Source organism: Myotis myotis, unplaced genomic scaffold (assembly GCF_014108235.1).
Source record: "Myotis myotis isolate mMyoMyo1 unplaced genomic scaffold, mMyoMyo1.p scaffold_m19_p_5, whole genome shotgun sequence".
Classification (NCBI taxonomy): Eukaryota; Metazoa; Chordata; class Mammalia; order Chiroptera; family Vespertilionidae; genus Myotis; species Myotis myotis.
The window spans coordinates 585,516-610,092 of NW_023416357.1; the positions used below are offsets into that span (position 1 = coordinate 585,516).

General features: G+C 58.8%; 1 protein-coding gene across 2 annotated transcripts in view; it reads right to left on the minus strand.

The window, feature by feature from the left end:
* MAP3K1 (mitogen-activated protein kinase kinase kinase 1) overlaps positions 1-24,577 on the minus strand; it is a 46,665-nt gene that overhangs the window by 11,468 nt on the left and 10,620 nt on the right. For both annotated transcript variants that reach the window (XM_036308656.1, XM_036308657.1), the window contains exons 2-14: positions 15,304-15,454; positions 13,868-14,065; positions 13,453-13,647; positions 12,403-12,519; positions 11,425-11,573; positions 9,349-9,470; positions 8,809-8,890; positions 8,544-8,724; positions 5,937-6,209; positions 3,251-3,372; positions 2,143-2,234; positions 1,710-1,899; positions 165-1,446 (exon numbers count right to left, since the gene is read on the minus strand). In XM_036308656.1, coding sequence (XP_036164549.1) covers positions 165-1,446; positions 1,710-1,899; positions 2,143-2,234; positions 3,251-3,372; positions 5,937-6,209; positions 8,544-8,724; positions 8,809-8,890; positions 9,349-9,470; positions 11,425-11,573; positions 12,403-12,519; positions 13,453-13,647; positions 13,868-14,065; positions 15,304-15,454 — 3,154 coding nt within the window. The remainder of the gene's footprint in view (positions 1-164; positions 1,447-1,709; positions 1,900-2,142; positions 2,235-3,250; positions 3,373-5,936; positions 6,210-8,543; positions 8,725-8,808; positions 8,891-9,348; positions 9,471-11,424; positions 11,574-12,402; positions 12,520-13,452; positions 13,648-13,867; positions 14,066-15,303; positions 15,455-24,577) is intronic.

Sequence of the window (24,577 nt, forward strand, 5' to 3'; positions counted from 1 at the left end):
ATCCACCAGAAACGCCTCTGAAACAGGCAGGACTTACCTGTTCCAACAGCGACACAAACACTAATTCTACAGGAAAGACCCGCTTCTAGCGATGAACTCGCGCCTGAACCGGGTTAACCTCACATGGTTGGAGGACGCGCCCGGCCCCCCAGGAGCGCACTTACGTCCTGCTGGATGATGATGACGTCCTCTCCGTTCTCCACCTGCAGCTGAGGCACCACGGGGAGGGCGTCCTGAGAGGCAGACATCGCCATGGCGATCGCCAGAGCCTCCTCCTCCTCGGCCTCCATCTTCTCTTTGCACTTCTGATTGTGACTCACGTCGTCTTGATAGGTGTCGTCGTGCTCGTCCTTCTCAGGAGAGAGGACGGCCACTTCTGACTGGAACGTCACCGTGGTGTCAGCGGAGGGCAGGGACGCCTCGAGCAGGTCCTCGATGCTGGAGCTGAGCTCGGTGCTGGCATCCAGCCGGCTCTTGTCCTCCACGGGGGTGAACACCGTCTCCTCACTGGGGATCACGGCGCTGCTGCCGCTGCCGCTGCCGCTGCCGAAGCTGTCGCCGCCCTCGGAGGCCCCGCGCAGGTCCAGGGTCATGCTGCCTGTCGCGGCGTCGGCCTGTCTCCTGGGGCTGCCGGGGGAGGGCCGAGAAGGCTTGGGCCTGTGTATACTACTGCAGGGCAGGGGCCGGGACTGCGTGAAGATGGGGGAGAGCTTGTCCGAGTCTCTGTTTCCGGAACAGTTTCTCTGGAACTGCAGGGAAAGCTTGCGCTGCGGTGGGGGCGACGCCGAGGGCATGTTGTAGGGAACGAATCCCTGAGGTCTGTGCTTGGAGGCGTCCCCCGGGCCCGCTGGTGCGGTCTGGGCCGACGAAGCCGGGGTGGACGAGAGCGGGAGCCCTGGTGGGGAGTGAGGGGACAGGGGAGAGGAGCTCAGACACTGGCTGAGGGGCCTGCCCTTGGCTTGCACCGCTGGCTTGGGCTGCTCCGTCGCTGCTGAGGGAGGAGGCCCCGGGGCAGTGCTGGCCGGCCGACCAGAGATGTCCTCTGAGCTAGCGCTCAGCCGCGCAGGGCGCAGTCCTCTTCCAGTTTTCGCCGCACGGTCGGGGCCCTGCAGGGGGCTGTTCCCTGGGGCCTCTGGGTGGCTCTCAGGGGCCGGCGCCTGCAGGAAGCTATCACGCCGGCCGTCCCAGGCATCCTCGAGGCCCAGCTGGACGGCCTCGGCGATGTCCACCTCCTCCGCGATCGCCATCAGGCGGCGGCGCATCCGGGCGAAGTGGGTGGAGCTGGAGGCACTCAGCATCTCTAACAGCTTCATGAACACGGGGGGCACGGCGGTGACCATCCTCGCGGAACTCAGGTAGACCCTGCGCGCGAGCTTCCCGACCACCGCGTGGGCGTGGTCGATGGACTGCAGGGCGAAGGCGAGCAGGGACAGCAGCTTCTTATACCTGCAGAAAACACGTCTCAGCCACAGTTAATCACTGCAGAACACACGCACACAAAGAGATGGGAATAACTGTGCGTGTGCGTTCCAAAAAGATCATCAAGGTCTAGACGTTTTTAAGTCACGAGCCTGGACGTTGGCCGTTGTTAGTCAAACATTAGTAACCTACACGTTCCTCTGATTTCTGGGTCCCGTGAATCTAGACCGTGTCCTTGGGGCGGGTGTGGGCGGTGGGGGGCACAGGACAGCACCCCCGGGAGAGACTACCTGACGTCCACGGGCTCGGCAGGGGCCGCCTCGGCGCCGACGGTGTGCGGGTAGAACTCGGCGGGGAACTCCAGCAGCAGCCGGTCCACCAGGCAGAGGCGGCCCAGCAGCTCCTGCCAGTTGTTCGGCTCCATCTGGTTCCCAAGAATACAACTGAGGACGTAATCCACACCACCAACACCAATGGATCCTGCCAAGGGGAGGGGAGAGTGACTGGAACAGGGACAGTAAAACAAAACAAACGCGACCGAACGGCACAAGTGCCCCGGGCTGTGTTCGTTTAAGAACTCCTCTCTTGGATTCGGGTCCTGTTTCTAACGGGAGCTGATGGGGTCAAGCTCCACCACCACTTGGAAATCCCGTGACTGCCCACAGGGGAGGCGAGCGCGCTGAGGACCGCGCCGGCCGCGGAGCTGAAGTGAAGAGTCATTACCGGCTGTCAGTATTTCTCTGCCGACCGCCAGCTCCCCGGCCTGGCCTCTGCACAGCTCCAGCAGCGTGGACACGGACAGCTGGCTGGTGCGGCTGCAACGACAGGCGGCAGACGGGCTTGGGTGAGACCCGCGGAGGGAGCAGGAGGGCCAGGCCTCGGGAGAAGGGAGGCTCCCAGGACCGTGCCCTCCACCTCAGAGCCTGCGTTCCCGTCGCTGTACGTCACATGCGCACGCCGTTCACCCCATTCCGTGTCACGCCCAGGACCTGCCGGGCTGACCGCGGAGCCGCCGGAGCAGCCAGCAGATACGGTGAAGGGCGTGTTCTCACGCTCACGTCTTGTTAAAACAAAACTAAAGCTCCTCCCAGTGTTTCTTATGAGGTTCATTCAAGCGGCCAGGCAGGCACCTGACTGTGAGAAGGCAGAGAGCGGGCAGCAGCACACATGCCACAGAAGCCACGAGTCTCAGAAAAACGCCTGTCCCACTGCTGACGACATGGTCTCCTATGCGCTTGACAAGCTGCCGCTTGCCGCCGGCTCTCAGACGTGTGTTCTCGCTGAGCGACGAGAACACCTTGCACACGTGCCGTCTGGCCGTGAGCAGCAGCTGTGAGTAGGGCGGCGGGCAGAAGGGCGGAGACCTCTACGGATGGGGGACACGGAGACGGGCCGCTCAACACCTGCTCCCTGGCCGTGCTGCTCAGCGAGGTCTCCCCAGCACCACCCTGCTCACCTGGGCTGTCCCCGCCTCCCTCCTCGTGGGTCTCTGCCCTGTTAGGGCTGTTCTTGTCCCTTGTCGATGTTCCAGGATAATGCAGGGATAGACGGGACTGGGGGTGGGGTCGTTCGACACAATTAAGAGTGGAAGTTCATGACACAGAAGGGGCTTTGTGGGGTCCGGAAAACGAGGCGAAGCAGGTGCAGTGATTTCACTGGCCCCTGTGCTGTGGATCCGCCCTCAGATGCGGTCACACCTATGGTATGTACACAGCTGACGCCCTTATCAGCGGGACTTCAGACGGGGATCTCTCTACAGGGGACCCCACAGCCTCACCGAGTCACATGCATCCGACCCTGCCGGGTGAGCCTGGCCCATCGGCGGCCTTACCTGTTGGCGTCTGCGCACTTGACCAGGATGGTGTCCACGACTGGCCGCAGGAGCCTCTGCAGCTTGATCCGTTCGGCCAGGCTGTGGCAGGGCGTGTACACAAGCATGGCCCGCAGGGTTTTCTGAGGACGGAACGGAGGGTCAGTGCAACTACGTTTAAGAAACATCAGCGACACCGGCTCCTCTGAGGCCATGTGAGAAGCACAACCAGCGGTGAAGGAATAGACAACAACCACACAAAATAATGACTGGAAGGTCAATGGATGGCTCGGAAGGAACTCTGAGCTATTTCTGCATCTTTTTAAAGTCTGATTTGTTTCAAAGTGAAGTCAAAAAAAGATTAAAAAAAAAAAAAGGATAGGAGCTGCCCTGATGGAGCTCCCTCAGCCAAAGCGGGAGGAACCGGCCACAGCTGCCGGCGGCTCTGGATGCTGGGGCAGGCACAGGCGTGCGCTGTGACGCTGTCGGCCACGTGGCCTGCTCAGGGCTGCTCACGCCTGTGGTGTCGTGGGGGAGCGTCACATCGGAGGAGACAGTCCCAGCTACAGAGGGAAGTGGCACGATGTTACCTGTGCGAGGGGGGAGGCGGAAGGCTCCCGGCCAGGAGTCCCCTTGCTCACTGAGCAGACACATGACCCCCTAGAGCAGTGCTTCTCCACCTCGGCTGCACATGAGAAGCACCTGGGGATCTCTTTTAAATCCTGATTTCTGGGCCTCATCCTCCGGAGATTCTGTTTCTTTGTGACTAATGTTGTGGCCCCACCCCATCACAAAGAAACCAGAATTTCCGGAGGATGAGGCCCAGAAATCAGGATTTAAAAAAGATTCCCAGGTGATTCTCATGTGCAGCCAAGGTGGAGAACCACTGCTCTACAGGATCAGCACAGGGCACAGTCCGCGGCCCTGCACGCCCACAGCGCACAGCCACTCGGGACACACCTGCCCGAGAAGAGCCAGCCAGCAGTGTGGACTAAGTGGTCAGGTGTGCCTGCGGGTTCGTGCTGGAAACAGTGGGAAGAGGTCAGAAGCTGGGTCTGTACTCTACGCGTCCAGAGCCACGAGAAACGCCTGGGAGATCCACTGGGAAGTGATGTTCCTCCTGTGATCGCACAGACTCCTGACGGCTACAGCACCGGAGCTCCCGGCCTGTCCCTGCAGACCCAGCCAGCCTCCTGTGACTGTGTCTCTTGGTGTCAAGGGAACTTTTCACAGCCCCGCCCACCTGCCACGGACACACGTCAGGACATGCTGCCAAGGCAACAGATCCCTGACCCTCTCGGAGCCGGGACAGCCAAGTGATGCTTCCAGGCCCAGCAGGGGCTCATCTGCGCTCGGCGCTCCCATGCTGTGCTCCGCACTACGGCGAGGGGCTTCTACTCCCAATCCGAGCGGTGACATCACTCACAGCCGGGGGAGCTGGTCTGGGAGCCCTGCAGTCACACACCAGCAGGTGGCAGCCCCAGGACGGGAGCTGCCGTCTCTACCACCTGGACCACCGTCCAGACTGCCCAGGCCAGCCCAGTACGAGCTGCTCATTCAAGTGTCCTAGGTGGACACTAACGCATGAGGTCACTCAATTCTGGCCCCAAATGCAGGTTCAGAACCTGCGGGCACCACTCAACCAGAAGATGCCTTAGGCCAGCGGTTCTCAACCTTCCTAACGCCGCGACCCTTTAATACAGTTCCTCCTGTTGTGGTGACCCCCAATGTCATTGTTACAAATTGAACATCATGAAAGCATAGTGATTAATCACAAAAACAATATGTAATTATAGATGTGTTTTCCGATGGTCTTAAGCGACCCCTGTGAAAGGGTCAGTCGACCCCCAAAGGGGTCGTGACCCACAGGTTGAGAACCGCTGCCTTAGGCACAGCGGTTTAGGAGGGTCAGGAAGAGACTGCAAGTGGGAGCAGGAAAAATAATGAGTTTTCAAACCAAACCGGGTAGGACTTCTTCTACCGCAAGTTCTGCACTGGGGGCATCGTGACCTTGGGACTTCAGCAGACCCGAATGGGAGGAGAGGGTGCTCCCAGGACCATGGGTGGAGGCCAGGGGTGCGGCTGGGCATCCCACCCGCCCAGGACAGCCCTGCCTCCCACGAAGAGCTGCGTGGCTCCACAGTGCAGAGGCCGAGAACCTGCGCCCAACCTGCTCTCCACTCCACTCAGAAGGGGAAGGTCAGACCAGCCTCCACAGATCCACGCAGCCTCGCACGTCATCCACGCACGGAGACAACTTCCCACGCGTGAGCCAGGAAAACAAGGCGGCTGTGGTTAGGTCACGGGACCTCGTCTGTGAGAACACTCCTGAGTCCACAGTGCTCACTAAGTCCGTCCCCCAATGGCTACTCAGACGCATTCACCGTCACCGGTCGCTCTGCTAGCACCCCACACGTCCTGTGAGCTGGGTCGTGGGAAGTAAGGAAAATGCAGAGACGTGGGCAGCGAGGCAGGCTGCCCTGGAGGGGAGTGAGCAGTCTGCGCGGAAGCCCCACCCGGTTAAACAGGGGAACCCGATGAGGGTGAAACGGAAAATGGCAACTTCCCGGGATTACGGAATGAAAACAAAATGTGGATTTTCCCTAGTTAAATGAGGTGATGTGTTCCTGGGTCTTAAAAACGCTACTAGACACAATCGAACACTAGCCACCCGCCCACGACATGGTTAGGGAGGGAAGCTACTTACTAAAGCGGCAACGTACACTTTGTAGACAGGGTCAGCGCAGACCATGGACAGCACGCTGCAGCAGGCCCCCACCACGTCGCCCGCGGGCGGGGAGGGCGCGCTGCTGGCCCCGGCCCCCGGGCTGCTCCGGCCCCCGCCCCCCGAGTGCCCGGTGCTCTCCCCGTGGGCCAGCAGCAGCGCCCCGCTGACGTCGTGGGAGAGTCGCCGCAGAGCCATCTCGCGGACGTTCCAGTTTCTAGAAAACAAGCAGCCGACGAGCTCCGTCCCGAACACCTGCAACCAGACACAGCCCCTCAGTGGAAGGCAGGAGCGGCTGAGCCTCCTCTCACCCCCAAGGAAAACTGGCCTTTCTCCCAGGCATGTGTGTCTGCGTGTGTGCGCTTTCAACTTCAGAGAGAGGAAGGGAGAGAGGGATGGAAACATCACTGATAAGAGAGAATCATGGATCCGCTGCCTCCTGCACATCCCTTCTGGGGATCAAGCCCACAACCCGGGCTTGTGCCCTGACCGGGAATCGAGCCCTGACCTCCTGGTTCGTAGTTCCATACTCAACCACTGAGCCACGCCACTGTAATTTTTTAGATGTTATTTTTAATTGATAAATTGGGCATTTCTTTTCTTTAAAAAATCTCTTTATTGATTTCATAGAAGAAGGGAGAGGGAGAGAGAGAAACATCAATGATGACAGAGAATCATGGATTGGCTGCCTCCTGCACGCCCCACACGGGGGATCGGGCCTGCAACCTGGGCCTGTGCCCCGACCGGGAAGGGAACCCCGGCCTCCCGGTTCCTGGGCTGACACTCAGCCCCTGAGCCGCGCCGGCCGGGAGGCTGGGTATTCCTTAAGCCTGCCCCGCACCACACACTTTCTGAGTGCGCGCAGCCACTTAACCGTGCGGAGGACCCGCCGGGCGGGCGGCTCGTCAGAGCATCGCCCTTCGCTCCAAAAGGCTCACGCAGGAGGCGACTGATGTCTCTCTCTCTCTCTCTCTCTCTCTCTCTCTCTCTCTCTCTCTGAAATCAATTAAAAAGTCATGAGAAGGAATTTTAGCCTCAGGTTGAACTGTAATTATTAGCTGAGGTGAACTCAGGCGTGACTCCAGTGAGTGGATGGGCACACGCGTGTCACACTTATTTCTGGGCTCCTCTGCTTAACAGCAACACGGCAGGGAAGACCCAGCTCCGTGTTTGCGTCATGGGAGTTTATGGAGAAAAACAAGCAAGATCAAGAAAAGCCGCCTCAAGAAAGGCCCCAGGGTGGGTGGGAGGGGCCTGGTCCCACAGGTGACTGTGGTGAGTCCAAGGCTTTTACCTGAATTCGTCTTGTACAAGAGTTAGATAAACTAGACAGAACAGGCGGGACTGTAACTAAGGAGTGAAAATCCAAGACGAAAGGAAACTTCGTGTTCAAACCAGCGAGGGTGATGCGGCGTCTGCGTGAAGGTGCGTGTCATCACCTGTGAAGCCACCGAGAACCCGGCAGGAAGGGGACTGGGTCTCGAGATGACGGGCCAATCAGCTACAAGTAAACTTAACACCTACGATAACTTACATGGAAGATTTCTAAATATCAGAGATGAAGAGACAGTTCTGGGGAAAACAAATGATGTATTTACCTGTGTGTTTAACAAAGTGACATAAAAGCAAACGAATCAACAAGAAATAGGGACCGATTCTGCGCCCGCATGTTAGCGTATGGCTAAGCCCTAGTTCTGTCTCCCGGGATCTTCTTCCTCAGAAACTGGGAACATGCAGCCTCGTCCAACCTAGAGCTTCCGCAAAACCAACCAGACCACGGCTGGAATCGCCAATATCTCTGTGTCGACGCCAGAGCTCTCCTGGGGCCTCGGAAAGGGGCAGGCGAGGGCCTATGCAAACGCCATGAGTGAACCAGGCAAAAGAAGTAAGTTTGTAGATGTTAAGTTTGCAGATGTTAAGTTTTGCATCGCTAAGTTTGCAGATGTTACTAGATTCATAATAGGTTGCTGAGAACAGAGAATTCAAAAGCTGCAGGATATGCAGTGAAAAAGGGAAGAAGTCCTAATGGTGTACAAGCTTGATGAGTTACTGTGCTTGTCTACAAATGTAAGAGCAGGAAACAGAACTTAACAGATTATCAAAAATATTCCACTCCTCTGTCTCCTGGAGACACTGTCTGCTTTGAATTCTATTTAAAACTAACTGACTAAACAAGCAACTGAAATTCCAACTGACCGAGGACAAAAAGCCTCAGTCGGCAGAGAAGGTGGAGGAAGGAAACCCTTCCTATAAAAATGGCCAAGAGGAGACACGCCGCCTGCCAGCTCTCACACACTCGGCAGCGAAGCACCTGCTAAGCGGGCGGGCGGCACAGGGAGGAGGAGCTGAGTTTCGATGGCAACAGGTGAGACCTAGGCGGACCCAGCGGGATGGATTGGGCATGGGCAGGAGGGCCCTGAGGCCTGGAGCCTGGATAACTGTCTGTCTCTGCTCAGACAGGAGTTGCAGGAGACGCTGACGCGGACGCTCCATAAAGCGGCACAGCCCCATCGCCAAAGGGGCCAATGTCTCCAGGCAGAGAGCAAGCCCGTCCTTACTGTCAACACCCGGGAGACACGCCGGGCTCACCTGGATCCAGGGCTCAGCCAGGTCTCTGTAGGCAGCAGGGATGTGCTGAGCCCCGTAGTGCGTGAGGCTGGAGCTGCTTTCCTGGGCCCTGTGCTGCGGTCCCGCCAGCGGAGGCTGTGCCGGGGGCTGCGGGGCCGCCCGCAGGGAGGACGGGGAATCCGCGGGGCTTGACAGCTCGTGACTAAGTGAAAAAGCAACAACTTGCTGACGATAACCGACAGATGCGCTAACACGCGGGGACCCTGCAGCCGTTCCCCGGACTCACCTGTAGAAATCGTGGGACCGCCACTTGGACCTGCAGAGGGGACAGATCAGAGGCTCCCTGTTCCTTCGACATTCCTCTGCCCCTGGGAAGAGGATAAACCGCTTTATTCGTCATTATGCGTCGTGACTGTGCACAGTGGCCAGTACCGCGTCAGACAGAGGGAACCTCGGACGCAGCACCGACCCGAAAGCAGCAAAGCAGAGGAAGTGCCACGTCATCAGCGATCGCACGGCTCTGCTACTGTGTTTCAAACCGCCTGCCACTCAGGGCCCTGGCCCATCCTCCCCAGGTTGGTCTGTGATCTGCCCGCCCTCCCCCCCCCTCGCCCCTGCGTGTGCGCCTTCCAGATCCTAGTTGCGCTTCCTCTCTGCACTCCGTCCGGCCGGCCCTCCCGCGGGACTCCATCTCTTCACTACCACAGCTCAGCTCATGACGGACCGAACCTCCAAGCCGTGCACACTTGTCAGGGGCCCTAACAAGTCAGCGGAGGGGAGGGCGGACCGTGGGCAGGTCGCGGAGGCGGGCGGTGGCGCCACCTACAGATGGACATGCAGTGGTGGTGCAGCTTGTTGCGGCAGCCGTCCTCGCACACGGTCAGGCTCTCCTCGTCCAGCATGCCCAGCAGGCAGATGGGGCACAGCTGCTCCTCCTCGTCCTTGAGGCTGCAGGGGCAGAGGGCGGGGGCGAGAGGGCAGCGTCAGCCGGGCGAGGGGCGGAGCCAGCGCCACGGGCACGTGGCCTCAGACTTCGACCGGGGAATCCCGCTTGGCCGCACCCGTGTGCGAGCCCCTGGCTACGGTTTTCTCCCGTCACTCCATCTTCCTTCAGACTCACACCGTGCGCCTCTGCAGGCCTTTCCTGGCTATGGACACGACGTAGGAACCACAACTTCAGAGGTAAGTAACCCGACATTCTGCCCGGCATCTTCTGAATAAACAAACTGCTGTGACTCTGCGCGCACACGCACACGCCCCACCTCAAGGCTGCGAGGGCTCAGCAGTCCGCACCCCAGAGTGAAGGCACTTCGCACCTCTGCTGGGTGTGTGAACGGCCCATGGCTGCTAGAACACATCTCTAACGCACACACCTTCACCTGGGCTTTCAAGAACATGGTGTGAAGGAACAGAGACAATACGCGCCCTGGGCATGTCCACGGCAGCGCTGTTCAGCACGACGGGAAGAGCCAACCACATGAACAGCAGGAGGTTAAGAAAGGCAGGTCCCCAGACACGCTGACGGGAGGAGAGCGGCACAGCTACCACCAGGCACCATGACGCCTTTACAAAGGACCAGGGCCCACAAACAGTAACCAGGAAGATGCCCACGTAGACCATATGGGGGTGAAAGCAGATTTCTGAGTGAAATAGTCAGAGGAAGACACGTATCACATGATCTCACTCATATGTAGAATCGAATGAGCAAAATAACTGATGAACAAAATAGATCGAGACATGGAAGCATGAAAGACTGCGGAATCTCAGAGGGAAGGGGTTGGGGAGAAAGAGATTGACCAAAGGACTAGATGCACAGATGCCCAGCCATGGACCGACAGCAGAGCAGTGAGGGCCTGGGGAGGGGTCAATGGGGGAAGCGAAGGGGGGACATCTGTGATACTTTCAACAGTAAAGATAAAAGAAAAGAAAGCAGCATGATAGAACTCAAACTTGTACAGGATGGTACCATTTGTGGCAAAATTGCCACTTTATTGCGTATACTTGAATTATATTATATACACATATGGATATTCCTAATATACAAAGTGCTTTAAAAATCAGTAAGAAAAATACTAATAACTCACTAGTAAAATGGGCAAAGAAGATAAAAAGGCAATAAAACCAATAACCATGAGAGAAGTACCAAGTGCATATTGAATTCATGATGCCATTTGTCCTTTGGGGCGAATAGTCTGACAGATACGATGGATTAGGCTATGACATGCCCTGGTCCCGAAAGACACGGCTGGGAGAGGGTGGCCCCCATGACCTGCGGGCGGTGCAGCCGGCGAGAGGGCTCTCAGGACCCTCATGATGTGCTGAGTGGCTTCTGAAATCATCTGAGCAGAGGGCAGGGACTAGTATTAGCCTGTGGCCAGGTTGTCAATTAAGTTTTATTGGAACAGAGTCACCTCTGTCCACTCACAGATCCTCTGTGGCTCCTTCAGCTACAAGGGCAGAGCTGAGCAGCACGGGCGAGGCTCACCGCCCTCCAAGCCCCAAGTGTTTAACGTGTAAAGTCCCTGTGAGAACACCACCTATTAGTACCTGGTACAGCTTTTACTCATTCCGACAGTTATGCACCTTCAATGCCTTTTACATATAAAAATGGGGTTCGTGCCTATAGTATTAGGACCTGGACTCTGTTTCATGCTGATCAATATTCTTCAAAAGTATAACTTCAATGGCTGCACAAACAATTCGGAACATGAGTGTGCTTTAACCTTTCTCGCTGGGTGTTTAAGCTGTTCCCAATTTTAATATCATGAGACACAGCCATCTCTGCCGGTCTGTGCATTTCTCAGATTAAAACTTTCTTCTTAAAGAAGAGAAGCACAGGCCTCACTGGTGTAAATGTCCTTGCCCAGTGGACGGAGCGTTTCAGTGCCTGACCAGTACCCACCTGCTCTCCGCACTGGCCGTGGCCGCGCTCGGCGAGGACAGCGTGTGGGAGCTGGACATGCGGGACACGAACTTCTGGATGGTGCTACGAGAGGGAGCTTTGATCCTCGAGCTACGCCTGCTGTGATATTTCTGGAACAAACTCTCAACCTATCATTGAAGAGAGAGTAACAATGACATTTGTGCCATAATATACACAGGAACAGTCCTAGAGGTTGAATTATTTGTGTTTTGTTTCAAAGTTTTTCATGAAGACACCTAAGAGCTTCAGAATGAAGAACACACACAGCTTCCCACGGACAGTGTAACTACAGCCGCAGCGCTTACTGGTCTTAATACACACCTTCCCACGGACAGTGTAACTACAGCCGCAGCGCTTACTGGTCTTAATACACACCTTCCCACGGACAGTGTAACTACAGCCGCAGCGCTTACTGGTCTTAATACACACCTTCCCACGGACAGTGTAACTACAGCCGCAGCGTTTACTGGTCTTAATACACACCTTCCCACGGACAGTGTAACTACAGCCGCAGCGCTTACTGGTCTTAATACACACCTTCCCACGGACAGTGTAACTACAGCCGCAGCGCTTACTGGTCTTAATACACACCTTCCCACGGACAGTGTAACTACAGCCGCAGCGCTTACTGGTCTTAATACACACCTTCCCACGGACAGTGTAACTACAGCCGCAGCGCTTACTGGTCTTAATACACACCTTCCCACGGACAGTGTAACTACAGCCGCAGCGCTTACTGGTCTTAATACACACCTTCCCACGGACAGTGTCACTACAGCCGCAGCGCTTACTGGTTTTCGGACTAGAAGACTAATTCATCAATGGATTATAAGAGAATTACTTATAGCCTGGAACCTACTAAATGACAGCTTAAATTGAGAGCTCATAGAAAATTTTTAGAAATATATCATAAAAATTTGTTGACAAGTTGACTCTAAAGCATTTATTTAAAATTACCTCAAAATTCTTTAAAGTTTTCCTCCACAGCATCGGGTCGGAAGGTTCCAGCTGAAACACGCGGAGCATGACGAACAGCAGGTGGATGCAGAACGCGCCACGCCCACAGCTGCAGTTCTGCGGGGACACGGGGATGTGCTCTAGAAGGCTCAGCGAGCGCTTCTTAAAAAGTATCTCCAAGTCTATTGTACTCAAGTTTCTATTAATTGACAGGCAAGAAAGTCTACAGCTATCTCCACAAATTAATCTCTGATTTTTGGTAAATTTATTAAATAGAACAAATTTGTAGTCTAAAGTATACTAAGTCAAGAGTAAAATCTTCATAAATACATTAAAAATAGGTATTAGCCGGCCTTAGCTGGTGTGCTCAGTGGTTAGAGCATTGGCCCGCCACCAGAGTCTTGGGTTTGATTCCCAGTCAAGGGCACGTACTTGGGTTGCAGTTTTTTTTTTTTTTTTTTTTTAATATATTTTATTGATTTTTCACAGAGAGGAAGGGAGAGAGATAGAGAGTTAGAAACATCGATGAGAGAGAAACATCGATCAGCTGCCTCCTGCACATCTCCCACTGGGGATGTGCCCGCAACCCAGGTACATGCCCTTGACCGGAATCGAACCCGGGACCCCTCAGTCCGCAGGCCGACGCTCTATCCACTGAGCCAAACCGGTTTCGGCGGGTTGCAGTTTTTTTAAAAAATAATTCTTTATTGTTGAAAGTATTACATATGTCCTTTTTTTAATCCCTTTGACCCCTTTCAGCCTGCCTCCCTCCCCCCGCCATTGTCTGTGTCCATGGTTATGCATATGAATTGCAGGTTTGATCCTCAGCCCGGGTCAGGGCATGTGCAGGAGGCAACCAATGATGTCTCTCTCTAATCAATGTTTCTCTCCCTGACTTCCCACTCTCTCTAAAATCGATGGGAAAAACAACAAAAATTGTTTATTAGCCCAAAATATATTTTAAACTCACGCGTTAGTTTACTGAATTTCGGAAAGCTGTAGTGCATAACCTGAGCGGGTGGCGGTCGGAATAGAGACACGCGGACCAACCTGCGGCCCGATGAACACGCGGTACTTGTTGTCTGGGCTGTCGCCTCCGATCAGGAAGGAGTTGGGGCCGATCTGCTGCAGCAGGTAGAGCCGGGCCCGCATCACCTTGTTCACCCGGCGGCTGGTCTCCTCGGGGCTGTACGGCGAGAAGCCGTCGGGGGACGGGGCTCTGCGCGGAGGCGTGGTCCTCCCGCTCTGAGACGGCACAGCATCGCGTGTATTAGGACAATGGCTCCCTTCTCCGAAGAAACAACACCCCCAAGTCCTGCCAGCTGCCACGGGGCACTGCATGTCTGGCATCACGGGACCGAACGCGTGTCCGATGCACCTGAGTCCACCCTCTCCCGGGCGGGCGGTCAGTTACACACGCGTCTGAGGGTCCCAGAAACAACACGTTTGCTAAACATGAACTTACCGGCACCGGGGACGCGCGCTTCCTCCTCACTCCGGGAGACTCGGCCTTCACCGGGCGCCCGGCCGGAGAGCCGCCGGGGGACGGGCTGCGGCGGCCTTTGGGAGCCGGGCACACGCTCGCCTGGGCCTCTCCTTGCGACTCAGCTGCCACGTTGTTCATTTCAGACCCGTCTCCTTTAACAGGGATTGGCTTTACCACCTGAAGGAAAAGCCAGTGTTCCGATGACTTAGAAACACAGGAAGCAAACCTGAAGGTCACAGACCATGAACCCATGAGGCTCACGGCACACACGAACGGCAGCTCATCCGCTGTCACTTGGCAGGACTTCAACCACGAAGGCAAGCTGTCTCCCCCACAGACGCTGGGGAAATGTCTATCGTTTCCGAAGGGGATGCAGTTTACCAAACCTGCCGTTCCTAAACCTGGGCTTTCAGACCCAGCCCTACGGCCTCAGGCCAATCCCAGCTCAGCCGGCCAGCCCGGCTCCGTCTCCGCCGACCACTGGCCATCAAGCATCTGCAATGCGGCCAGTGTGACCGAGGAATGAAATTCTTGCTTTTATTCATGTTTAAAGTTAAACAGGCACATGGGGTGAATCCAGGGCTAGTTAATCACTGGGCAGGGCTGTGGCTGAGGGGTTGCCAATACCAAATGAACGGTTTGCTTGGTAACTTTTATGATTCTAGCCAATCCCCTGCCCAAGACACACACACACACATGCACACGTGGGCACACATGCATCTCCAATGGCATCTGTTCGTAAAGAAGGAGCGAACACTGTGGTGAGCACGGGGCCTGGGGCCCTGGACGCTGGGCCCTGGCCCTCCGTGAGGCGGGGGCAGCGCGTCCCGGGCCTGAGGCAGGCCTGCCCTCCTGCTGCGCGGCTTCCCTGCGCCTCACAGATGTGCTTTCTACAAACGAAGGCGCCCCCTCCACCTGCAGAAAGACCACGGCTGCTCCGCTGGGTGGCTGGGCCGACCCGCCACGCCTCTGAGGCCGCCTGGACTTTACAGGGAAAATCACGGCCCCTCCTAACCTGGGCTCTGGCTGCTGCCCCCACCTGGGCATCCTTTGAATTGATCTCAAACCCGAGTCTACTTCATGTTTTCTGATTTCCTGAAAGATTCCTGGAATTAAGATCATTGGATCCTACCTTAGAGATAAAGCATCAGAAGAAACTGGAAAGACTGCTTTTCCTTTTAAAGTTCTAAGACCAGTGGGATGCTAAGGCTTTCGGGTGCTGGCAGTAGGGGCAGTGCTGCCCAAGCGTTCCGGCCCGCAGGCTCCCACTCCTGGCTCCCGCCCACCAGCCCGTGTCCGGGACTCAGTGAGCAGGGTCAGCAGCTACAAGAGCAAGCAAACCGCCTGTGCACCTGGACTGAAGTCCCACCAGCTCCCAGCCGACGCCCCTCCTCCCGCCCTGCGGCCCCACTCACCACCGGGCCCCGGCGGCTCCGGCGCTCCAGCCACTCGTGCCGCCAGGCGGGCATGCAGGTGGCCTTCAGCCTCTCGCGGATCACCCGCTCCTCCGGCCGGTCCTCCATCCTGTGCAGCCCCCGCAGCGTGTCCTTGCTCTCCATCTCCGGCCTGCAGCGGGCGGGCAGAGGGTGACAGGTGAGAAATCATTTGGGAGAACAAGTAAAACAAGAGTTTATACTTTCCATGGACACGTAACTAGAAAGGTCACGGCTACACCCGGGCACTTCAGAGGGCGTGTGAGCATCACTGGGGCCGCGTCCTGCTCACTGCAGAGTTTACAGGCGCCGGTGCTAGGGCTGCCGGGGAGCACGGAACAGGAAGGCCCCCACCAGTGGTCGGCAAACTCATTAGTCAACAGAGCCAAATATCAACAGTACAAGGATTGACATTTCTTTTGAGAGCCAAGTTTTTTAACTTAAACTATATAGGTAGGTACATTGTTATTAAATTAATTAGGGTGCTCCTAAGGCTTAGGAAGAGCCACACTCAAGGGGCCAAAGAGCCGCATGTGGCTCGCGAGCCGCAGTTTGCCGACCACGGCCCCAACCCATCCTGCTCACCAGCACTCACCCAGGGAAACTCAGAAATGATCAAGCAGAACCCTACGGTCCCCTCTAACTTTGATGTATTTCTTAGATGGTTCGTCCTGAGCTTGGGAACACTGTTAGTCCACAGCCAGTGGCGGGAGAGACACGGACATGTCCTAAGGGATCGGGTGATGGCATGGGGGGCACACACTTCTCCCTCCCAGCAGCCCCCCCCCAGGCGGCACTGCTGGGGCCTGGGGCCCGGGAGCCCTGGCAGGGACACAGCTGGGGGTGGCGGGACCTGGACCGAAGCTGGTGGGCTTGAGTCAGAGTGGCGGCTGTCACTTCTAATCACCGAGTCCTGGGAATAAGGCCGGGCTCAGGTGTACTCAGCACACGTGACAACACGCAGCCGTTTAGCCCACAGTTTCCCTGTGCCTCCGGGATGTATAAAGAATTCCAAAGAAAACAGGAAGAACGTTCGAAAGACTTTCCTATTTCTAAATTAGCGCACAGTAAAGGCGCTCTGCAGTCCCTGCAGACACAACAACAGGAAGTTCACAAAAGGCGGAGTCACTGGGCCGGGCCAGACCACCGAGGCAGTGGCTTCCGATCGCCCTTCAGCGGAGCGCAGCCGCCCCACTGTGCTCACGGCACACGCCTCGCGGGCAGGGATGTGCCGGCGTCCCGTGCGGCGAGAGCGCAGTGTGTGCGCTACAGACCCTCCGCGCCGGCAGAGGTCAGAGACGGACATACACTCCGGAGCCGCCGCCAGGAAGGGACGGGGCAGAAGCAGACAGGAGCGAAGGAAGAAGAGTCTGGGCTGCTTTCTCTCGTGAATCACATTTCTGTTTAATCCTCCTCAAGACTCTGATGATGAAAAGGCACCTTTCTTGACCACAACATCCAGGAGTCGTGCGCGTGAGGCGGCTGCCTCGCGGGGAAGTCCCCTTGGCAACTCCGCGGGCTCCGGGGTCGCCGGTCACCGAGGGAGGCAAAGGGCGCGCGGACCAACCGGCGGCGGACGAGCGAGACCGGAGCGAGTGCCACGCCCGGCTGTGCTCCTGCCCGAGACCCGACACGGCAGCCCTCTGCCCTCCTCACCCCTCGGAGCCCAGCACCCGCGGCGGGTCCGTCCCAGCCTCCCTCTCGGTCCCAGCCTCCCTCCCGCTGTGCCTGTGCCCAGGCGGGTCCGGGACGCACCCCAGGACGGCCGTCCGCAGTGGCGCTGAGACGTCCCAGACGCCCCCGTGCGCTCACAGGGGAACGTAGGACAACCCTCCGCAGGAGCGCGACTGGCCCCGGCACCACGAGCCGGGGACAGGAAGGGACAGCACCCGTGTGGGCGCCGGTCAGGGCGACGCGAAGACCTGCGGGGGAGGGGGGCTCGAGGCCACAGACACACCAGCTGGCGGGGAGCAGCCAGGCGCGGCCGAGACGCGCAGGGTCAGCCAAGCCCACAGGGACCTGGGAAAATCGGGCAGATCAAGGTCAGGGCCGAGGAAATGAAGGTCCTCGGAGAGTAGCACCTGCAGGGAGAAAACACTGGTTTTGCACAGCAGCCAAGGAGACAACCTCGCCGTCAGCACAACACAAATCAGAGGAGACGAGCCAGCGTGTGGTCAGGTCTGACGGCCGAAGCCCCATGAGCTCACCGACGGGCCCCAAGTTAGGAACCGAAATCGATGGGAATGTTCACGCGACAAGTCACAGCAGCCAGGCCTGGACAGACACTGGTTTTGTGCATTTGTAAGAGGCACCCTGTCACAGATCAGATGACACCTCAGCGACGGAAAGAGAAGGCCCCGCAGGCCCAATGGGCCGAGGCCGCCAGGAGCCGCCAACTGTCCCGGATGCTGCTCCTCGAACTCAGCCCTTTTCAGAAACGCTGCTACCCAAGCACCAGTCACCTCGGCCCGGCCCAGAGCAGACCCGGCTCTCACCTCCGGCTCTCACCTCGGCAGCACCTGGGACCCCACAGGCCAGTGACCTGCCTCGGGCTGGCCCGCAGCCTCCAGGCGCTCTGTGCTCTTTGATATTCGAGCTGAACATCCCACTGTTGACTCCACCTTTGCTGTGTCTTTGATGCTTGACAAGAACCTTCAGAAACCTTTGGAGAAACGGGCCTGTGAGCAGCCTCTTCCTTAACCTCCGAACATGGACCGGACGTGAGCGAGGAAAAGGATGCAACCTGCCACAGTGTTTGTCTAAACGTGTGTTTCCTTCCAAGAATCCCCCTCGGTGCTAGGTGTGTGAGAGACGAGTGATACGTACACATGAGAGGGAGGGTCGGACGCGTCCCCCCACGCGGGCAAGGCAGCGTGTCCGCCTCCAGCCCAGGGCGCGGGTGCAGGCTGCAGCCACCTCCCGGGACCCTCCCTGTCACCCTCTGGCTCAGCTGGTCAACAGGCGTAGCAGGAAAACCCAGAGCAGAAACTTATGCCGGCTGCTGTCCCCTCAACACAGACCCCTCAGCTTCCCCAGACCCAGCACCTCCTCAGCGCCCGACGGCACCGCGAACAACCGCGGGAGAGACCGACAGCCGGCCCGGAGACAGGAGTGTCGCCAGCGCAGGCCATCCTGAGAGAAGGGCGTCCGCGGAGGTCCTGACTGTCCCCGGCCCAGCCGCTCCCTCTGCCGAGGGCTTAGGTCTGCGGTGAAGACGGTGACATCGGCCAAAACCCCCTGACGAGCCGTTTTCTCTTAAGAAGTCTGGACGCCGAGGAGACCCCCAGCACGCGGGACTGAAAGGGGCCCCTTTGCACGTGGAGACCCATCGACTGCACAACCGGGGCGCTTCTATCTGCCGAGCCTGAGGGACGAGGGGGCGGGAACAATGGTGCCTGGCGCCCAATGGAGCCAAACACGGCCCAGGTGCCAACGGCAGCTCAGGCCTCGAAAAGTTCCCGTAGAACCGAGTGCATTCGCCGGCTCCACACTCACCTCTCCCGGAGACACCACCTTCTTCTCATCAGGAACCCCCAGAAGCAGGCGTGTGGGTCTGCAACCCAGGAACCTCTCGGACGACCTGGGGCCCAGCCGTGTGGACAGCGCCCGCACGGTCCCCTCGGGGACAGGGTCCCAGGAGAGCCTGGCCGTGTCCTGTGCTCCCACCCCTCCAGGTCCTGGGCTCCCCGAGCGACAGGACCCCGTGAGCACCTGGAGCGGGAGGGGGGCTTTCGGCTGGCAAGGTGCTGGCTCACGCTGCTCCGATGCTGTCGGCACAGCTGGTTTGGAGACACAAGCTCCCCCTGAGACACCTGCCGCCTGGCTGACCCCTGGGAGGGCTCAGGGGGGAGCTGACTGCCCTGGCACGTGTGGCATCCACTGCAGCGCACGCCCGGAAGCAAGAACTCAAGGTGAACCGCATCTAGCAACCTTCCCTCGCTAGGTGGCGCCCTTCCCCCGAGGATGGAAGGGAAGGCAGCGCACACGGGCGCCCATCTGAGACCACGCCGCCTCCTGCCGCCCCAACGCCCTCGCCCGCGGGGGCCCAGGTGTTCACAGCTGTGCCCATTCCTTCCCGAGCCGAGAGCCACGCCTGAGGACCAGCACTGACCGATGCATTTTAAACCGGACGGTTCTGACTTAGGACTCAGCCTGGCATGTGCCCATCACCCCCAGGTCCTGCTTTAACGAGTTCAGTAATAAAAGCACAAGACGGGGGAAGTGGGCAAGTGACTGCTTCACACACAAAGCACATTGTCGTGTGGCTTCCGCTTCCAAACACGACGGCCGTTCACTGCTGTGCAGGGAATCTTCTGACCTGGAGTAACCTTGACTCAAGCCCTGGTCCTTCGGCCGACGCTGGGTTGGAAATGGAAACAAAGCTGACCATGAACGAGTGTGGCCGGTGCTCAGTGAGCGGACGTCACCCGGGCACCAACAGGTTGTGGGTTCGAGTCCCAATCAGGGCACACAGCCAGGCTGCGGGTCCCCGGTCAGGGCGTGTGCGAAAGGCAACCAATCGCTGCTTCTCTCTGTTTCTCTCCAAAACCAACACAAACATACCCTCGCATGAGGCTCTAACAGGATAGGACGTGAGGAAGGAAACCCGCCTGCCCCCCGAGACCCTGGTCCCACGTGCCCTCAGGCTCAGGGTCACCCCACGGAGCAGCTGTCGCAGACGCCACCTCCAGCCCCCTCGGGTGCCGCCCCTCTCACACAGTCTGGGTGTCGTCCCCACCCCACGGGCAGGGGCACCCGTTAGAAAGGCCTCCAGTGCCCACACCTGGCTGGGCGGTCCCCGAGGGCAGCCATGGGCCCTGACTCCTGTCCCTGCCCTCACAGAGCAGAGCCAGGAGAGGGAGGCTCAGTGAGGGGACGCCCCCCCCCCCCCCAACTCCCATTTCCTGTCCTCACTCTGACAGCCCTGTCCCGTCTGCACTCACACATGGGCTGGGAGGAGGCTCCAAGCCAGAAAGATCTGGAAGACGTTAGATGAGCTTCCGGAGGCCCTGGTAACTCAGTACCCACCACAGTTCTCGGCAAACTGCAGAGAGAAGCTGCGACTGTCCTGTGGCCAATGGTAAAGGGGCCCAGAAACTCCCAGTGAGTCTGTGCCTGAGAGGGGCCTGCAGAACCAGACTACACCCGGCTGGGAGCAAGGTGACGGGGGAGGGGCAGCTGTGACGGGGAGAACGGGAGGGGCTGGGACCCACGTCCAGGCTCCTTGGACCAGCCTCGCCCGTCGGGGGTGCAGCTGGCAGGTGCACGGAAACCACAGCAGAAGCATGAAGAGCAGGCACCGGCCCGAACGCCGGCTCCGCCCGGCTGGGGGAGCAGAGCAGCAGCTGGTGCCGAGGGCAGAGGGCAGCTCAGGGTCAAGTCCGCGGGAGCCGGGAACACGAGGCCGGCGGCCGGGACTAGCGCTGCCCGTCCCGGGTCCTGCTCGTCACACACTCTGCTGAGGGGCCCACGTTGGCAGCAGCTTTCCCACCATTCGCTGCTCAGACCCGAGATGGCGATCGTCCCACAGGCGAGGCCGTCACGGCTCCCGAGGCGACGAGATCAACGCCCACTGCCCGTCAGCGTCCCCTCCGCTGCCGGCCACGGACGCACCACGGCTGCGCGACGCCAGGCACCCACAGGACATGAGGGAGCAGGGCCGCCACCGCTGTCCTCACACAGGCCCTCTCACCACGAAGGGCCGAGGAACAGCCGCCCAGGGGCCGCCACCCGTGCCTCCAGCATAAGTCCGACCGGAGCAGGCGGCCCACGCTGACCGGTTAGAACGGATCAGGACAGCGTTTCTGCAGGACGATGGGGGAGAGGGGAGAAGGCAGGGGCTGGACAGAGAACCACCCCTGAGCGCGTGGGCCGCGGGCAGGGCCGCCGGCGGGGCCCCGAGCACGGCAGCGCACGCTTCGGTCCCCACGTGGTCCCCACGCGAGCGGGAGTCCCTCTGTCGTCGCTGGGACGGGGGCCTGGCACTCGGCCAACGCTTCCTCAATTTGCTGAGTGAATGAATGTTCTGTCACCGCATCAGCTGCAACGATGAACTCAGAGCAGACTGCTATGGAGCATTGAGTAACCATGGAGACGCCGTCACAGGCTGCTCCCGGGCGCCCCGGCCAGGCCCTCCAGTTAGGGTTTCAGGAGCCGCTGCTGCTTCACAGGAACCCTCCCTCCCCACCTTCCAGCCTCGGGCTTCTGCCATCTTCCTGCCTCAAAACAAACCCAACCCGACCAGCCCGAGACTTCTTGCTGCACCAAGCCTTGGCTCCCTGTGTCCCCCCCGCCCTGCTCTGGCCTCTCAAGGGGCACCTGTCACCCCTTAAGGGAGCACCGGGCTCCAACACCGGCACCCACACACCCGCCGCGTGGAGACCGCCTGCCGCCTGCCGTTCCTGCCCCGGGACCCGGTGCTGAGCATCTTCTCCTGGGACAAGGTCCCCCCCTCTCCCCCCGCCCTCCAGGGCCACCTGTCCTGGCATCTCGGGCTCCCCAGTGCTTCCTTGCTCTCTCCCGGGAAACCTCGAACCCTCAGAGGGAGGAGTCAGGGTTGACGAGAGGAACCTGGGCCTACGGATCAAGGAACTCAAGTGCCCACAGGACCTGCATCTGCTCATTCATCCTCAGCCCCAGCATCAGGGGCCTTCAGCCGGAGCTGGCGTCACAGGCGTAAACACGGAGCTGAGGAACGTCGTCCCCCCAGGGATCGCCTCACACACTGCCCGCCGGTAAGATTCAATCAATCAGTTCCAGGACCTGAGCGGAGCCGCTCCTGGCTGTGAGGGTGGGGTCTGACCTCTCGCTCACTCTCCTGCCTCCTGTCCTTGCTGCTCCATCACCCGGGCGCAGGGACCGCGGGGCCGCCCTCTCGCCCACACGCTCTGGGCACAGCCCAGCACTCACCCTCGGTTTCCTGCAAGTTTCCCTGAAACCAGGGGCCGGCCTCTGGGCCCGGCTGCCGGCACAGGCACCACAGCCTGTCAGCGGCCACGCCAGCCCACAGGCACGTGTCCACGGGCAGCACACGCTGCGTGCGGCCAACGGGACAGCAGACACGGCACTAATGTAAGTGAAGACCACACGGGAACGTCAGGGACCGTGGAGGGAAGGATGCTTCCTGGCCCGGAGTGGGTGTCATTTTACCCGAGTGACCTCGAGAGAGGTCATCAACACAAAGGTCATCTCCTTTGTCTACCAGAGGTCCGGGTGGAGGCCGGTGGGTTTGGGGGGATGCAGGTCGGGAGGACCGTGGGTGGGTGGGGGGCCTGCGGGTGGGAGTGAATGTGGGGGGGCCCGTGGGTGGGGGGACTGCGGGTTTGGGGGGACACAGGTCGGGAGGACTGTGGGTGGGTGGGGGGCCTGCGGGTGGGAGTGAATGCGGGTGAGGCCCGTGGGTGGGGGGACTGTGGGTTTGGGGGGACGCAGGTCGGGAGGACCGTGGGTGGGTGGGGGGCCTGTGTGTTCTCTCAGAGCTACCAGGCTCCTCTAGTCCCCAGGGAGGATGCCTGAGAACACGCTGGTGGGTGGGCATGTGCTGCTTGTGTTATGGGGAAGAGCAAACAACAGATGAGTGACAGGCACAAGGCATATCTCTGTACTGAGTGTCGGCCTTCGGCTAACATCTCCGGAACGCGTGCACGGGCAGCGGGCTCGGGGGGCCGTGGAACGCGTGCACGAGGCTGCTGGTGGAGGGGGGCTCGGCACAGGCCTGGCCGCCGGCACAGTTAGAAACGCTCTGGCTTCAGCTAATAGAAAGCGCGGCTCACTGTCCACATCCACAGGAAACGACACCCTGTGGGCCAAGGTAACAACATGAGGAAGGACATGAGCCTGGAGATCAAAGTGAGGGCTAGGAACCCAACGTGAAAAGCGGATTTGATCACGTATGCAAGCCCTGTTGATGCCCAGACGTGATCTGCCGTGAGGTTTGTCTCTAAGAAAGGCCTCAGCAGCACTGGGGGGGGGGGCAGCATGACAGGAACCTCGCCCTCCAGAGTCCTGTGTACCCAGCTCACTGCACGCCCGCGCCAGCGAGACCCCAACACGTGCCGCCGGGAGGGAGAAGGCAGCACCGGAGCAAGGTGCGTGTGCAAGCGTGTGCACATGCGCTGGGTAAGAAACAAACAGAAAAGCAAGGCCACTTCCTCAGTGTACGGACAGCCACACGCTCTCCTCAGACATTAGTAATTAATCTAATGTGTTTTCAGTAATTAAAACCTGTGACACGGGCATCGGGAGGAGCCCTCAGCAAGAAGCAAGCACGTTACACGCGGATCCCGAGCACATCTATGTAGCAAGCTGCTCACTAGAGAGAAGCTGACTTCCGACACTGGTGGCTATATCCTCCCGCCAGAGCTCGGCCCAGAAGTGGGAGGGAGGAGAGAAGGCAGGAAGTTGCTGAGCACAAGCCTTTCTCTTTGCCGTGAGCTGCCACCTGGACCCGCCCCCACCAGCCGGCCCTGCTCTCCTGTCTCGCTCCATTTAACTCGCCCAGCAGGCCTCCGGCAGCGGAGGGAACGCCCCTGTCCGCTCGGGGAAACCGCCGATCACGATCACGATCACTCGGTGTGTGTGCAGAGGACAGGCTCGCTGCCTCGTTTACAGGTGACGCAACTGGCAGCCAGCTGTCAGGTCGCCGCGGGCTGGCAGCACAGGCCCGCCACCAAGGCCCAGAGGACTTTGCTCTGTTCCTTATCAGCCGCGTCTGGCTCATGAGCAGCGTCTGCTCCCTGGTCTGCGTGACCCATCCCGTAATCAGGGCGAGGACGGACGTGGGTGGGGGCAGCGGGAGGGGCAGGCCTCCGTCACCACCAGGAACCGGGACCCCAGTGGTGCCCGCTGGGCGCTGCGTGCTCAGCGAGTGCCGGGAGCCAGTCCATCCTTGCTGTTTCAAGGGACCTGGCATATATGGCATACTGTTCTTAATATGTTTGCTCACCTTGGCACTATGTGTTTTAACCAAGGTCTCCTCTCTGAGAAAGGTTGTTTCCCCAGGTAGGGATTTTCCCCTGAAGTTAGGGAGGGAATAAAACCCCTTAACTAAGTGCCAGGCGGGTAATTAATCACTTTAACTACAAACAATCATGCCTAAACTACATAATCTTTACTCCCTGGAATGGAGATAAGAAACGCCCTAACCTTTGGAATAGAGATTGATAGGATTGGAATCAACTGGTATAAATACGGATGTAACAAGACAACAGGACAGAACCTACACAGAACCTAGAGACAGAAGAACTTCGCTGGAGAG